The 16,675-nt window shown below is 46.4% G+C and overlaps 3 protein-coding genes across 4 annotated transcripts; 1 reads left to right on the plus strand and 2 right to left on the minus strand.

The window, feature by feature from the left end:
• On the minus strand, nucleotides 1-510 carry LOC136455137 (zinc finger BED domain-containing protein DAYSLEEPER-like). The gene has a single exon (XM_066455282.1). It carries the CDS (start codon nucleotides 508-510, stop codon nucleotides 1-3), a length of 510 nt encoding a protein of 169 aa, XP_066311379.1.
• A 2,401-nt stretch (nucleotides 511-2,911) lies between these two features.
• On the plus strand, nucleotides 2,912-7,406 carry LOC136453094 (protein FATTY ACID EXPORT 3, chloroplastic-like). Of its 2 annotated transcripts, none has more exons than XM_066453670.1 (7): nucleotides 2,912-3,293; nucleotides 3,638-4,028; nucleotides 4,227-4,397; nucleotides 5,411-5,457; nucleotides 5,537-5,574; nucleotides 6,881-6,967; nucleotides 7,049-7,406. In XM_066453670.1, the coding sequence occupies exons 1-6, from the start codon at nucleotides 3,057-3,059 to the stop codon at nucleotides 6,963-6,965; spliced, it is 969 nt and encodes a 322-aa protein (XP_066309767.1). In that variant the 5' UTR covers nucleotides 2,912-3,056; the 3' UTR covers nucleotides 6,966-6,967; nucleotides 7,049-7,406. The 2 variants fall into 2 exon arrangements, with proteins under 2 accessions (XP_066309767.1, XP_066309766.1); XM_066453669.1 differs by having other exon boundaries at nucleotides 7,070-7,406.
• A 6,746-nt stretch (nucleotides 7,407-14,152) lies between these two features.
• LOC136453096 (transcription factor WRKY45-2-like) lies at nucleotides 14,153-15,681 on the minus strand. Its single transcript, XM_066453671.1, has 3 exons — nucleotides 15,142-15,681; nucleotides 14,917-15,024; nucleotides 14,153-14,805 (listed from the first exon to the last, which is right to left on the minus strand). The coding sequence occupies exons 1-3, from the start codon at nucleotides 15,456-15,458 to the stop codon at nucleotides 14,403-14,405; spliced, it is 828 nt and encodes a 275-aa protein (XP_066309768.1). The 5' UTR covers nucleotides 15,459-15,681; the 3' UTR covers nucleotides 14,153-14,402.
• Between the last annotated feature and the right edge of the window lie 994 nt (nucleotides 15,682-16,675).

Genomic DNA, 16,675 nt, shown 5'->3' on the forward strand with positions numbered 1-16,675 from the left:
CTAAAAAGCTGACTCGAAAGCTATTGTGGTGACTGGAATAGCCAAAATATCACAAGTAATCATCCTCAAAGTTGGGAAACGAGTTCCCACAACCTTCCACCAGCCAAGAACATCAAAATATTCACTCTCATTATGAGGAAGTGGTTCTTCATTCAAATAGCGATCTAACTCATTCTTGGCTTTAGACAAACTTGAAGTTTGTTTATTTGCAGCAAGTGATTTGAATATGGACAGCACAGCCGCTACACTAACAGTAGAAGAAGCAGCACCAAAAGATGATGTACCCACACCCTCTTGGCCAGTTTGCACGTGGTATTCACGCATCAACTCTGTTAGCAACTCATAGCTCTTTTTGACATATTTATCAGCTTCATCTTCACCCAATAGAGCAATGTAGCAAGCTTCCAACATTATCATCTTAAGACGTGGATCAAGAATAACAGCTAAAGCCATAAGACCTTGGATGTCAGACCAATATTTATCATACTTCTCTATCATGGCAATGGACATTTTCCTAATTATCTCATTTTCATCTTCTTTCCAAGAATTAATTTTAAGTTTGATCTCACATACTTTGGGGAAGAAGATGTTAGCTGTCACATACTTGATTCCATAAAATAATGTAGTGAGCTGATAGAACAATTCTAATTTCTCACACACAAGCGAAGCAAATTTCCAATCATCTCCTAGAGGGCAATCAAAGCTTTGATCAAGGGTTCCTAACCGTTCAAAAACTTTCCTATAAGGTATAGCAATACTAAGCATGATATAAGTCGAGTTCCATCTAGTTTTGCAATCTAGACACAACTTCTTAGTTAATTCAACCTTTTGGTGTTGTGCTGTTTTCACAAATTTCTTATCTCTTTGGTGTAGCAACCCAATAAGCAATACTTTCCCTGATACTTGCAACAAATTTCTTAATCACTTCTAAGTCATCTTGAACAATTAAGTTCAGGATGTGCACGCAACGCCGCATATGAAGGTTCTTGCCACCCAACAACATATTAGCTGCTCCAATCCTTCCTTCCATTTATTCAATAATGTTGTCATTGGTGCAGCAATTATCAAGGGTCACTGTTGACACCCTGCAATCAATATCCCAAGTCTGGAGGCATTTAAGCAATGCATCACAAATAACACTTGCTGTATGAGGGCATGGCACATAAATAAACCTGAAAACGATAAAAAACTTTAGCAAGCAAGAAAAACCAATGAATCCATATCATAAAAATAGTGCAGCAAGAAAAATCAGGTAATCACCTCAATATGCACTTCTAAGAGTCCATGAGTCATTAATAAAATATCCAGTGACAACCATGTATCCTCTTTTCTGGTTATCAACTGTCCACGTATCAGTTGTAATAGCAACATGACAAGTCATCTTCTAAAGGAATATCTTAGCTTTTCTTTTCTCCATGTTATAGAAACTCAAGATTCCCTTTCTAGCAGTGTTTCTAGTACCTATCTTGAACAAGGGTTGCAATGCACTAACAAATTTGCAAAATCCATGATGGTCCACAATGGATAGAGGGTACTCATGCAATACAATCATAGAGTAAAGTGCTTTCCTAGCTACCTCTTGATCAAAAACATAATTTTCTACCGCCACTGCACCCTTCTCAGTGGCAGCAAACCTCAAGTTTGTTTGCACTTTATCACCTGACTTTTTTCTATAGATACAAATTTTCACATGAGTACATAGATGGTTCGTACCATTCCTCGTTGTTGCTGAAAGTTTCTTGCCGCAATTCTTACATTTAGCCTTCCACACACCGTCATCATCACAAACTCTTATGAAATCTGCTCAGACCGTAGAAGTACGCTTCCTCTACGAGCCTTGTGACTGAGTTACACCACTAGCAGCCCCATCTTCCTCAGGTTCATCATCATCACGGATCACTTCAGGGTCAGCTGCAATAACAGGGGCAGGTCCAGAAGACCCATAACTACTTCCAGGCTACGTGCTACTTTCAGGCTTCGTGCTACTTTCAGGGGTGTCCATCACAAATCCTCAGAACTACATGAACATGAAAAATTCTCAGAACTGAACTGATCTACAGAACTAGCTACTGACCATACAAACATCAACTAATACATGGAACATAAGTATAAATCAGTAGTAGGGACGAAGGGGAATGAAGAAAAATCAATACCTGGAGGGGATCCGTCTGGACACGGTGAGGTCCTGTGTTCCGGCGAGTCAAATGCAGGGCGCCGGACTACCGGTGGCCGGAGGTCGTCTATGGGTTGGCGCTGGCCGCTGGCGGCCTGGCGCATAGCCGCCTGGGCTGTGGGCTGTGAAAGGCTAGGGTGGGGAGGTGGAGGGGATAGAATAGAAATGCTGAACATGAACCCTAGAGTTTGCTTTCTTATATACTATTGGCATAGGGGATCCACATGTCAGGGCTCTGGAGCGGGTTCGTGGGTCTAGCGGGCACGGGTACAAGTTTTTTTTACTCGACTTTACCCATTGGGTTCAATTACATGCCCTCGCCCATGTCCGTGGACACAACTCCAAACCTGTACCCTCGCCTTAGCGGGTTTATGCCCACGGGCACGCGGGTAATCTGTGGGATTGTTCGCTTGAACTTATCAGCCGGCTTATCAACTAAAATCTATAGTATTTTTCTTTCATAACAAAACAACTCCAGCTGATTTATCAGCCGGCTTTAATACTTTGTCTTAACACCGGACTCCAAGACCTGCTGAAAGGAGAAGCGGAGAGGAGCGCAACAGCCAACAGATCCTCGTCCTCGCGAAAGCGCCGCGATAGCCGAGCCCCCACGCAACAAACCACCCGCGTGTGGTTCCGGACACCGACCGACCCACCAAAACTGGCCAAAAGCCCCCAAGAAACCCCACATATAACTCCCTGTTATCCCCCCACCCGTCCACGTAAGCCACTTACCCTCGGAGCCGTCCGCCCGCGGCCCGCCCCTCCGCCGTCTCCACCATTCCGCCGCTACCACCCCGCCCCGCCACTCGCCAGCTCGCTCGCCACCCCCTCTCGTCTCCTCCCTTCCCGAGGCGGCGCGGACGCCCCGTCGCCCACCCCGATGGCCGCCTCTCTCCTCCACGCCGCCACCGCTTCGCTCCAGAGCTCCACCCGCGCGGGTGCCGCCGCCTTTCACCCCCTCGCGTCCGCCCCGTCCCTACGCCTGGCGCGCTCCTCGTTCTCGTCCAGTCGCCGCCTCGAGGTTTCGCTCAGGGCGGTCTCGCCCGGTCACCGTTTCGCGGGGAGGGGAGCACCCCGGGACCGCCGCGTCGTCGCCGCCCTAGCGGGGGAGCAAACCGTGAGTCAACCCTCTCTCCGAGATCCTTGCGTCTGTTGCCGTCTCCGGCGGCGAGATTCTCGTCTTCTCAGGCGTGTTTTTTGTTTGTCCCCAACTGATTCTTCGTAGTCTCTCCTGTTTTTCTCTATATACGCTGCCACAATCATTTCGGGAAAAAATGTTGATTCAGGTGCTTCATTTCACTTTCCTGAATGTAATTCGTGTAGACTATCTGTCGTATGGTGGTGTTGTCTTCGATTACTGGGTTCCTCGCGATGTTTTGTACACTTTGTTACGGTAAATTTCATGATTTAGTCGCTTGAATGCTGGTGCTTAAATTATCTACATCCTGGTGCTGGATCCAGGAGGGTTCAGAGGTGGGAGATGACAAGGATAACAGCAACGGGGAGATAAAGCCCGAGGAGGCTCAGGAAGTTTGGAAGGTAATGCTGGAGCAGTTCAAGGCTGAGGCCCTGCGGATGCAGGCCCTGTCAATGCAGGCGTATGATGACTACTCCAAGAGGACTAGGGAGGTCTTGCTGGAAGCCTCTGAGAAGCTGAAGATACAGGCAGACAAAGCGCATAAGGACCTGAGTGTGATTGCTGCCGAGGTTAGTCAGGAGGGGCAGGAATATCTGACGATGGCAGCTCGGAACTCCCCAGACTCGATCAAGGATATCACAACGACGTTCAGGGCTCTTGGAAAATTGAATTGGCCATCAGAGTATGAGGATTATCATGTGGGCATTCCATTTGGTATGTCAATGTTCTGCATTGGTAAAATTTTCAATGCAAATTAATTTCATTCTCTTAAGGGTTGAGAAATTGTAATGCACCGAAAAGAATGTTTTCACTAGACCATGTGATGTGTTGTACTATCAATTAGCTGTTGACATAATTTTATGCTGACTCGAAGGGTTAAAGTTATTCTTGCACTTGCATCGTCTTCTGTAGGTACCTTTCTTACCGTAGGGGGTTTCCTCAACTTCATGCTGACTGGAAGTACCTCTGCTCTCCGTTTTGGTATTGTTCTTGGCCTTGCATTATTGGCTCTGGGAATCTCAAGTTTGAGATCACAAAGAGAAGGTGGTCGTTGGCCTCGTCTTCTCGTAAAAGGGCAAGCTGGTTAGTTCATTTGAATCCATCATCCTTGCATTGCTTTGATCCATCTGTTCTTTTCATTATTTAAGAACCTTTGAAGAGCATAGTTGTGGCCCCTCAAACTTGTGCTGATATTTGTGCAATGCTTGTTTGACATACTTTTAAGATTCATAGGTTAACATAAATATGATATGGTATATAGAAGACAAAATAGAAGGATTATTAGTGACTTCCACAATACTACTTCTGTAAAGTTTTTTCTTTCTTCTCTAGAGTTGATTGTTCTTTTCAAAAAGTTTTGTGTTATATTTGTGCAGCTAACAATGCTCCTTTTGTGGTCAAATCTTAGTGTTTCTTCCTAAATTCTTGCGCTGTTAGTGCAAGTTCCAAATCCACTGTTTTGGCAGCCATTTGCAGTGACGCCATATATGTCTACTGTTCCATTATGCAACATAGGATTAAACTTTCATTTATCCAACTACAAAAGTTATATAGGGTAATTTCTATAAGGTTTTGTATCATCTGCATCTCAAAGGTTGTACCTTATGATGAATTTGGTTAATTGATAGTGTAAAGCAAACAGTATGTAAATTTAAAATATTTCCTTCAGACTTTCTGTCCAAGTTGGGCTTAAGAATTGCTCTTGTTCTTTATCCAAAATTGTCCTAAAATTCCTGCATTTGATATCCATCCTCAATATTTTGGTTGGATGAAAGTTTAAGTCCAGCATGTTCTGTCGTTTTTTCTCCATTTTATTATAGAAAACATTTGAACACGTTGGGTTTATTTGATGAGACTGGATGTCACGATACAAAGTTATTGGTCAGGTACATAATATTCAGTTTTTTTTCCCATAATCTAACTGCTAAGTGTAATAATGGTTTATACTTATAAACAATTCTTGATTCATCACATATTTAGTTATCATCTTGAGAGTACAGAGTTGATTATTAAATTATCATTTGTATTCTGATAACTCATAACATTGTAAGGGTTTAAATAGCTATTTATTGATGTGTTTCACTTGTTGCATGCAGCAATAGCTAGTGTCATCTTCTTCAGGGAGTTTTCAGTTCTTCTCCAGGTAAACTTTCTAGCAGTGTCATTAAGTATCAAATTTATGATGTTAAGAGTTTAATTTCGCCCATCTTTCCACCCTATAGAATGGTTGGTTCCCAAAAATCTTCATGGTTCTTCTCAGGTTAGTACACATTGGACCTTTTAAATTGCTTCCATTATTCTCATTCTACACCCAAATAAACATGCATCGATTTGTGATGATATTACATGGGCTCATCACATGTTTATGTGCCTGAACCTGCACTTGTGTTGCCTGCAAGGCCCACAAAATGTTTTTGTGTTTCTTAGTTTTTGTGATTATAAGGGTGCGCAATTCAGTGTACAACCGTACATGACTTTCTTTTGATGGATGTACAATTTTTCCTTTTCTTTTTTTATTTCAACTTTACTGTGATCTTCTGATAGATCACCTCTCAGTTATACTGCCGATCTGTGATCCTTCCAGAACCGTACTATCACCTAAAAATGATCCGTTTGATCCAGCAACGTTGTCTCTTTACTCCCTGCCATGGTGCACTTATTAAAACTGCTGCCCACTTTTATTTTTTACATCTGGAGAATATGACTAAGTCAGGGCTATTGTGTTCTGGTTTTGCAGGTTTTTCCTGTTTATTAACCTGTGCGTCTGTTAGGTTTTCAGGCCTGGTTTCCCTTATAAACTAGGCCAATTCTATTCTTCTTAATTGAAAGGCAGAGCTCCTATCATTACGTTAAAAAAATGACTAAGAAATTGATTTTTACTTGATTCTTGACCTGTAGATACCTTCTTTTTTCTCGTATTGTATACCACAAACTTTCCTGGTAGACATCCAGTTGACATTCTGTACTTGTATCCTTATCCACCCAAAACATGTGTGATATTTCTTTTAAGAAATTGATACATATGATAGGTTGTTTAAAGCTTTAGAGAAATGCTCTCGATAACCATAGCTGGGCATATATTACTGTTCATCGACTTCAACATCTTTGTAGCTTAACTTGAACACTAAAGTTCAAATCCCTTAGGGCCAGTTTGGTATAGTTTCTCTTCCTGATTCTTGAGCTTAACTTCTTGATTCTCCAATGGAATGTTTCTGGTGGGGGAGCTGGGTAGGGAGTAGGTGAGGATCAATTTTGAAGTGATTCTAGTGGCAATTGAATGGGGAGCACTGGGAAGCGGTGCAGAGTGGGTTCTTTAGCTGCCAGCTCATGTAAATGAAGAAGTGAATCTCGTCAGCTCCCCACCAGAATCCGTTTGCATTTGGTAGGGATCCATATAATCCGCTCCGAAGAAGTTGGGAGCGGAGCTTTGCCAAACTGGCCTTACCTTTCAGTGCTTAAGCTTTTTATGTATTGTGTAGCAACTAGCAACTACAGCCATTTTTGTTTGGTCTGAGAAAAAAAGCATCTTTTGTTGTGTATGAGGCTAATTCTCAATTCTGCTGCAGTGGAGTGGTGGCAGGCTTTTACTTCTACCGCATTGCAACTGGTAGCCCCAAAGATCTGAGCAGCAAGAGTGATTCAGTGAACTAATGGTAACCTTACATAATCTCGGTTTTATGTGCTTTCCCATGTGCATCGCACAAACAGATAATGGATTATTACATGACCAGCAGTTTAAATCATGTACCATGCAGCACTGGGATTAATCAGATGATCACTGGAACGTAAACCCAGAAGATTATGGCCTGTTGCTTTCGATTTCCCTCATCAGCCGTCAATTCAGGCAAAGCTCGGTTCTAGCGTCTATGGTGTCTGTGTGATGACACATGGATTCAGAAGAATTGCTTGCTTACTCGGCCCTCTTCCTGCACTCCTTTGTTCCTTTTACTCATGTAATATAGATGATAGGCTTGAACAACAGCAATAAACTACCTTCAAAGGTCATGTAGTTAGCTGTTCAGTTTGTCTGTTGTTTATTTTTCATGGGGACAGTTAAGTAATGCGTTCAATGTTTAGCTAAGTGGGTGAAAACCATCAGTGTTTTATTTTTTTTACTCCTAAAAAAAACCATCAGTGTTATTACTCTGTAGCTTCCAGCTTGCTCTCAGTTATTTAAGGCGGATGATAAGTCGATAACTAGTATTATTCAATCTAGTCGTATGCAGTTTTGCACGTTCCGTAATATACAGTTTGTTCAATCCGTGTTCTGCAAACGTCCGCTAATATAAAAATAAATAAATAAATAAATAAATAAATATATATATATATATATATATATATGTATGTATGTATGTATGTATGTATGTATGTATGACTGCGCTAAATAGTACCTAGCGTACTGATTATCATTTAGTACCCGACCCCTTCTGAGGCACGCAGCCCACCAGCGCACCCGCAGCCCGCCTCCTGGCCTCCATTTTTCTCCCTCCCACGCTGATTTTTCACGCCGTTTTTTTCCTCCCACGCTAATTTTTTCACGTCTTTTTTTTACCCACACGTGCTTAGATGGTGCCTCCGTTCAGGACCCGGTCGCCGGTTTTTTTTCACCCACACGTGCTTAGGTGGTGCCTCCGTTCAGGTAGTTCTCGAAATGCTAAATGCTGATGGCCCATGTCCTCACGCCATGTCCTATGTCCCCCTTTTACCCTCTTTTTTTATCTTTGGAATAAGGCCCCGTTTAGTTTCCCTCAAAAGCCAAAATTTTTTGCGCAGTACCCGTCACATCGAATCTTGCGGTACATGCATGGAGTACTAAATGTAGACGAAAAAAAAACTAATTGCACAGTTAGGTGAGAAATCGCGAGGCGAAACTTTCGAACCTAATTAGTCCATAATTAGACACTAATTACCAAATACAAACGAAAGTGCTACAGTATCCAAAACCCAAAAATTTTCGAAACTAAACGCGCCCTAAGCGTTATGGTCAATCCGATATGCAGCAACAAACGGACAAAATAGCACTTCATTTTTCAATCTCAGTTAATTTATAGCCCAAAGAATTTTAGTTATGATTAAACGTGAAAGTTTCTATTTCTAGAGTTCAAATGATCCAAAATTTTATAACCATAAATTACATTTCTCCACTGTTGCTGATGGAGTGTGCCTGCGCATACTTATTTGGCCAGCTAGCAGGAGACTTTTGATATAGTTCCATTAAGCATGACTGAGAACTCGGTGCAATTTTTAGATTATATGATGAAAAATGGAACTAGGACACATGACCAGGGATTCCTAATTACAGGACATAAAGGGTGTCAATAAACAGGGAGGAATCCTGGCAAAGATAGTTGGTACAAAAATCCAGTAGTAAGAGATAATCTCATGCTCTGCTCAGTTCACTAGGATGAAGACAACATAATCCCTTGATAAAGAGCAGCATAAAAACCGGATAACGAGTGGTATGTACCCCGGATATATTTGGGGATAACTGGGGATAATTAGGCCTTATGCTTTGCCTAGAGCTTGAGAGATTGAGGGAGACTAGAATAGTTTCATAATTCATTGCTTCATTTCCATTGTGCCCCATGGGCTGAATATAAAGGGTACATAGGACTAACACCTCTTGTGCCTAGACAATATGGTACTATTCCTATAGATAAATAACTAAGAGAGACACTAATTAACACTAATGGGCTTAAGGCCCAACTAGGACACTTGCGCCCTACGGCGCCCCTCTTTATGCCCATGACATCTCCCCCGCCCTTGGAGACCCAGCTCGTCCTCGAGCTGGATAGATTCCGCGGACTTATTTGACTCGACCTAAGGTTAAGCCTTTTACAGCTCGGCTTACCATTTTTATTTAAGACGAAAATACAACTATATCCACCTGGATCCCAAGGGAAGAGCGCCTCTGTTGACTTCATGTAAGCTGAAGGGTGGAGCGTGAAGCAACTGGCGCTTATGCTGGATGTGTCTAGCACCACGGCAGGCACAAGGATGAATGAGATCGCCATAGCCTTTGATGCCTGATGCTGGATGGTGATGCGAGGTCGCTGCACTGGAGGCGCCCATACTTGGACCTCCCCTTCGATTGGAGCCGCATGATGTATGGAAGGGCCCGAGGGGATGAACAGGCATGACAGCGAGGAGCTGAGGTGCATGCGTATCTTCCGCACCATGCGACGGACAAGCAATCCTCGTACTGCTGCCTGGAGGCGCACCGTTGCTTGCTCCTTCAATGCTTTTGTGGCACGAAGAGCCTACGCTCGGCGGCGTGCCAGGAGTCCGCGTGTGGCTGCCTGGAGGCGTACAGCCGCCCGGCGTTCACGGTCCCTCTTGTCTATCGCCTCGAGACATGCCCGGATGCGATCAAGTTGTGCGGACATCTTATCAAGGCGGCGCATGGAGTTGTCGAGCAGGTCGGGGCCTGGGGGCGGTTTGAACCGCCGCTGCAGGAGCTCGGTGAAGTGACGCCACGCTGGGGTGCCTTCCTCCTCCTGGTATTGGAGGAACCAAACCCGGGCGTCAGCTTTCAAATTGCAAGAAGCTATCCAGACCCGTTCTTCCACCATGATGCGCTCCCGGCGGAAGTAGAGCTCGCACTGGTTGATGAAGGCCTCCGGATCAGAGGTTCCATCAAACTGTGGAAACTCCATCATGTACGGGCGTCGACGGACAGTGTCCCGCTGAAGCAGGGGACGAAGGTACGCGCGTGGGGATGATCACCCGCGTGAAGACGATCGGTGCGGGAAAGACCCGCGTGCGTGGAGATGGCCCGCGCGGAAGGAGACCGCCCGCGCGTGAAGAAGAATCGCGCGGAGTCCCACCAGCGCCCGCACGTGAAGCCCGCGCGCGCGTGAAGACGAATCGCGCGGAGGAGTCCCCGCGCGTGGAGACTTTGATCCGCGCGTGGACGGCGCAACTGAAGGAGGGCCGCGCGGATGGCGCGGATGGCAGTGGTGGCCGGCGGATGGTGGTGGAGATCGGGAGGAAGTGATCTAGATCGAGGCTGCGCGGAGATGGAGGCGCGGCGGCTGGTGGAGACGGGGAAGAGGCGGCTAAAAATAGAAGAAAGGCATGGACGGATGGTGGTGAGTTGTGGCTGCGGCGGCGCATGAAGACGGCGGCGAAGGTGGGGGTTGGCCTGGCGGCGGCGGAATTAGGGTTCTGCTGGATCGGATTTTTTTTTTTTTTTTTGGATGGAGAGGATCGACGAGATGGTTGCTGCTGGCGGCGGCTAATGGAGAAGACTGGCAGCGGCTGTGGAAGGATCGACAGACTCGTGATACCCCGGATATATTTGGGGATAACTGGGGATAATTAGGCCTTATGCTTTGCCTAGAGCTTGAGAGATTGAGGGAGACTAGAATAGTTTCATAATTCATTGCTTCATTTCCATTGTGCCCCATGGGCTGAATATAAAGGGTACATAGGACTAACACCTCTTGTGCCTAGACAATATGGTACTATTCCTATAGATAAATAACTAAGAGAGACACTAATTAACACTAATGGGCTTAAGGCCCAACTAGGACACTTGCGCCCTACGGCGCCCCTCTTTATGCCCATGACACGAGTCAAATTGGCGATTTATTTTCGGAAAATCAGTAACAATATGCAATACATTGATTTGTCTGAATACCACCCGGTGCAACAATAATAAAGGCAACAACAATGATAGCCGAACAGGGAACTTGTTGACCACAAAAAATTAAAAAAATGCAGCAAGACTGTACCTACAGGGTACATGCAATGCAATGATTTGTGGCTACAATTGCCATCAATAAGCCTGAAAAATGAATGGCAATCAAGTGACTGTTGTTGCATCCATTCATAAGATAATAAATATACAAGCATAAAGCAACAAAAATTTTAGAGATTTAGACCTAGACTCAACCTTGCTGCTAGTGAAGACGAGCTCCTGGCCGTGGTGGTTCCTCAACGACTGGGCTGACAAACAAACACTCGCATTAGACCAAGAGAAGCTCAAGGGATCGCATCCTGCACTCGAATCATCAAATCGAATCAAGAAGGGGAAGGGGAGGGGAAGGGAAGATGCTGCAAATAAGGAGCTGGGGAAGGGGATCTGGAGGAGGGGCACCTGGATCTGCCACCATTGTTGCAGGAGCACATGCAGGAGCGACGGTGGTGGCGGACTGACGGCGTCGCCAGGCGAGTCGTTACTCCTTTCTCTGGGAGTTTGCGACCGACCCCCATGACTCATCGTCACGGGGGGGGGGGGGGGGGGGGGGTCGAGTGCAGGATCCGCCGAGCCACCCCCCGTGACTCATCGTCAGCCCCCGTCGCAAACTCTCGGAGAAAGGAGTAACGACTCGCCTGGCGACTCCGTCAGTCCGCCGCCACCGCCGCTCCTGCATGTGCTCCTGCAACAATGGTGGCAGATCCAGGTGCCCCTCCTCCAGGTCCCCTTCCTCAGCTCCTGCAACAATGGTGGCAGATCCCAGAAAAATGGAGGCCAGGAGGCGGGCTGCGGATGCGCTGGTGGGCTGCGTGCCTCAAAAGGGGTCGGGTACTAAATAATAATCAGTACCCTAGGTACTATTTAGCGTAGTCATATATATATATATATATATATATATATATATATATATATATATATATATATATATATATATAATATATATATATAACGTAACCTTTCAGGCTAGAGTTAAAATCCACCAAAAGCCTCAAGTTACGGTTCAGACACTTCAATAGCTGTTTTTCAAGTATTCCTATTCAAACATAGATCTCTAGGAATATCATAAGCTTTTAAATCTTTTTTTATTGCCTCCCCACATATTAATTTTAGCGTTCCTATACCTCTCCTCATATTATTAGCTTGGCTTAGGACTCCACAATGCACTAGTGCCTCTAGAGATCTCCTTTGGACATGGCCAAACCACCTCAATCGATGTTGGACAAGCTTTTATTCAATTGGTGCTACCTCTAGACGATCACGTATATCATCGTTCCGAGAACTCGGTCCATTCTTGTGTGACCGCAAATCCATCGCAATATACGTATTTCTGCAACACTCAGTTGTTGAACATGTCGAATCTTTGTAGGCCAATATTCTGCTCCATACAACATAGGCGGTCTAATCGTCGTTCTATAGAACTTGCCTTTTAACTTTTGTGGTACCCTCTTGTCACAGAGAGTGCTAGAAGCTTGTCGCCACTTGATCCACCCTGCTTTGATTCTATAGCTAACGTCCGCATCAATATCTCCACCCCTCTATAGCATCGATCCCAGATACCGAAATGTATCCTTTTTAGGCACTACTTAACTTTCCAAACTCACATCTCCCTCCTCTTCTACAACTTCGCCAAAGTCGCATATCATGTATTCGATTTTAGTTCTGCTCAATCTAAAACATTTAGACTAAAGGGTTTGTCGCCATAACTCTAATTTTCTATTTACTCCCGCATGACTTTCGTCTACTAACACTACATCATCAACGAACAACATACATCAAGGGATATCCCCTTGTACGTTCCTGGTAACCTCATCCATTACCAAGGCAAAGAAATACGGGCTTAAGGCTGATCCTTGATGAAGTCCAATTTTAATCGAGAAGTAATATGTGTTATCATCGTTTGTTCGAACACTAGTCACAATATTGTTGTATATGTCCTTGATGAGGGGCACGTACTTTGATGGGACTTTATTTTTGTTCAAAGACCACCACATAACATTTCTTGGTATCTTGTCATAAGGCTTCTCCAAGTCAATGAAAACCAAGTGGAGGTCCTTCTTCTGCTCTCTAAACCGCTCCATAACATGTCTTATTAATAAGATTGCTTCTGTGGTTGACCTTCCGGGCATGAAACCAAATTGGTTTGTTGATATCTGCGTCGTTCCTCGCAGGCGCTGCTCGATGGCTCTCTCCCATAACTTCATAGTGTGGCTCATCAACTTAATTCCTCGATAATTAGTATAACTTTGGATATCTCCCTTGTTCTTGTAGATTGGTACCAATATGCTTCTTCTCCACTCATCAGGCATCTTGTTCGATCGAAATATATTGTTGAACATCTTGGTTAGCCATACTATAGCTATATCTCCGAGACATCTCCATATCTTGATTGTGATACCATTAGGGTCCATCGTTTTGCCCCCTTTCATCCTTTTCAAGGCTTCTCCGACATTCGATTCTTGAATCCTCCGCACAAAGCGCCTGTCATCAAACGAGTCGTCCAGCTGAACGGTGGTATTCTCGTTCTCACCATTGAACAATTTATCAAAATGCTCTTGTCATCTATGTCTGATATCCTCCTCATTCACCAAGAACTGCTCTCTCTCATCCTTTATGCACTTGACTTGGTTTAAGTCCATTGTCTTCCTATAGCGAGCCCTAGCTATCCTATAAATGTCCATCTCTCGTTCCTTCGTACTCAAACGTCGATAAAGGTCCTCATAGGTCCGCCCCTTTGCCTCACTCACCGTTTTGAACTTCTCTATGTTGTTTGTACAACTGTCGTGATATATCTCCACACCTGTCATATATAGGAGTATATTTTTCTAAAAAAAAAGCCACGTGACAAATGTTGAGTTACTCATTCATGGTAGAGAACTTAACATTTGGACCATGCGGAGCTTTGCACTGCACAAATATGAAATATGTTCAAGAGAGTTTTGGTCGAGAAAGTTTTGGTTAGCTTGTCAAAGATGCGTCAGGTATCCCTTCAAAAAATAAAAAAATAAAAAGAAAAGAAGGATGCGTCCAATTCGAAGCGTTTTGGTTTTCACACGATGCCGGTCTTGCCGGAAGCAGTGCTGACTGTTGACGGCCACTTGCTCAAGTACACGTCACCTTGTTCCTTCGCTCCGCTCCATTTTCTAACGGGGAAAGTAATGAAGTTTTTATTCTAATAAAAACACAATACTTTTGTTGTTGTTGATGTGATCACTATTACGTACTAGTGTGCTCTACGGCAAACCAGGCTTCTGAGCGAGCCTGTGACCCTCGTAGGTTGTTGTCACTCATTACTGCTCGGTCGGACTGACTGTTCTCACGTACACGTACTACAGCGACGGCGACAACACAGATCTACCGCTGGTCTGCTTGCTGCTAATCCAAAAAATCTACTGAAACGTAGCGATGTCATGGAGGAGATCGCCGAAGTCAAAGCGGTCTTGGAGGACGGATTCCCATCCGAAGCAGCCGTCCAGGAACTCCATCACCGGATCAGGAGCACCCGTGTCGTGCAGCGCCTCGAACCCGACCTCGGACGACGCCGACGGCGACCACCCGCCCTGCGACATCGAGGCCGGCGAGCCTCTGTTGGTGTCCGCGGACCCCCAGGAGTTGGAGCCGAAGTCGACGACGGCGGGCGCCGCTCCCAGCTGCTGCCACGCGGTGGCCGCGCCCTTGCACGTGTGTTCCCCGTAGTAGGCGATCTGGTACGCCGCCGGCTGGTCCTGCGTCTGCTGCACCCGCCGCGTCGCGTTGCATCCCTGGTCCTTGTGCGCGCAGCGGTAGTAGAGCCTGCAGAGGGATTATCAGCACGCATCGGTCAGTCGATTGCCACGACGGAATGGAACGGGTTGAGCTGATGAGCGCCTGAGCCTTCTGAAACTACAAACTAGTGCTACTTGCCTCGGGTGCTTGTGTCCGTTGACGTCCTTCTGCCCGTACTTCCTCCAGATGAAGCCGTCCACCGTCGTGCCGCTGGTCACCTCCTTGGTCGCCTCTGCGCCGCGCGCCCTGCGAAATTGAACGGCAACACTCATCATCGTGCTGCTTTTCGGCTGCCGAACAAATAAACAGAGAAGCCTGTTGTGCAAGAGGGAGGGAGACGGCAACGGCAGGCGGCAGCCTCACCTTCTCTTGAGTGGCGGCCCCGGAGGAGGAGGAGGAGGAGGAGACCAGCTGGTGCCTCCTCCCGCTGCTGCTGCGTCTTGGTGGTACTCGGCCGCCGCCGCCGCCGCCTTCCTCTTGCGCCCGCTGGTGGCGGCGGCGGTGGCGCTGAGCGCGTCGATGACGCGGCCGCAGCAGCGGAGGATCTCGGCGGCGAGCTCCTGGTGCGGCGACGCCGCCGCAGGGGACGCGGCCCGGAGCAGGTCCCCGAGGTGCGCCGCGGACTGCTGCCCCATGGTCATCAGCTCCAGGACCACGGCGGCCGGGGTGTCCAGCGTCATGACTGCCGCTCGATAGATACTTATTGTATCGATGCGTCTGCTCGAGTGCTACTGCGCTAGTTGCCTCACACAGACACTCTCGAGGGGTCGAGGGCTCGAGGGCTCGAGGCTCACCGCTCACTCGATGGCGTTGGTGTCCAGGTCCGTCTCTGTGGCGGATCCTGCGGGCTGAACCGCCAAGGGCCGACGAGACGACAGTAGTAAGACTAAGATGCGGGGGCAGTGAGCTCGCCGCACTCGATATTTATAGACCTCGTCTCGTCGTCTCAGGAATCTAGGCGAGCCAAGGGAAGGGAAGGGAAGGGAAGGGAAGGGAAGGGAGCTGCAGGAAGCGGTCCACGAGTAGTATGCGACAAGCGGCAAGGCCCATCTGCTCTGCTGCTCCTTTCTCTCGGACGCTCCCCGCTGACGTACTAGTACAACTGTACTAGAGCCCAAGGCCTGAGCTGTAGCTACACGTTGGCATCATCCGCCGAGCTAGCGAGCGCCCTGTTCACTTATGCTGAAATTTGACTTATGCTCAAATTTGACTTACGCTGATTATTATGCTAAAATATTGTGAGAGAAAATACTATAACATGACTAAAAAATAATGCTGAATAAGCTCAAAGCGTAGCACTCAGCCCTGTGGAGCTCAAGAGAATCTGGAGAGCAGATGATTAGACTATGACAAGGCGTATGCACTGATTAGATAGATCACGATCACCGAGGCTAATCTTTTTGATACGCTCGCACGCGGGCTGGGCGACCAGGAGCCGGATCGTCAAATGGAACATATACATACGTGACCGTACATGCCGATGCCGTAAAGTGGTTAGCACCAAAACGTGTTGCGTCTTTATTTATACCACAATTTATATTATATTTATAATCCGTGCGCACGCCAGTAGTATATATATATATATATAGACACACACGCAGGACGGAGGCTGGGGGGGTGGGCGCTGAATGAAGCGCTTGCTACACGTGCTACACGTCATGTACTCACATGGGTTCAGTTGAGCTCAGTCCAGTGTGTACATATGCCTCCCTCTCTAGTCGCGGTAACTGCCAAGCTCTTGCATATTCTACAGTAATTAGTGTACTAATATACATCGGTCTCTAGAGCATCGCTCGAATATGATTTGATTTCCGCTTGATTACGCGATGGATCGGCCCCGGCCCCCATGTGCCGAACGCGTGGTCAGCGGTTCCGCGGTCGCTGCCGTGGCATCGAT

This window comes from Miscanthus floridulus, chromosome 5, assembly GCF_019320115.1.
Source record: "Miscanthus floridulus cultivar M001 chromosome 5, ASM1932011v1, whole genome shotgun sequence".
In the NCBI taxonomy this organism is placed as follows: domain Eukaryota; kingdom Viridiplantae; phylum Streptophyta; class Magnoliopsida; order Poales; family Poaceae; genus Miscanthus; species Miscanthus floridulus.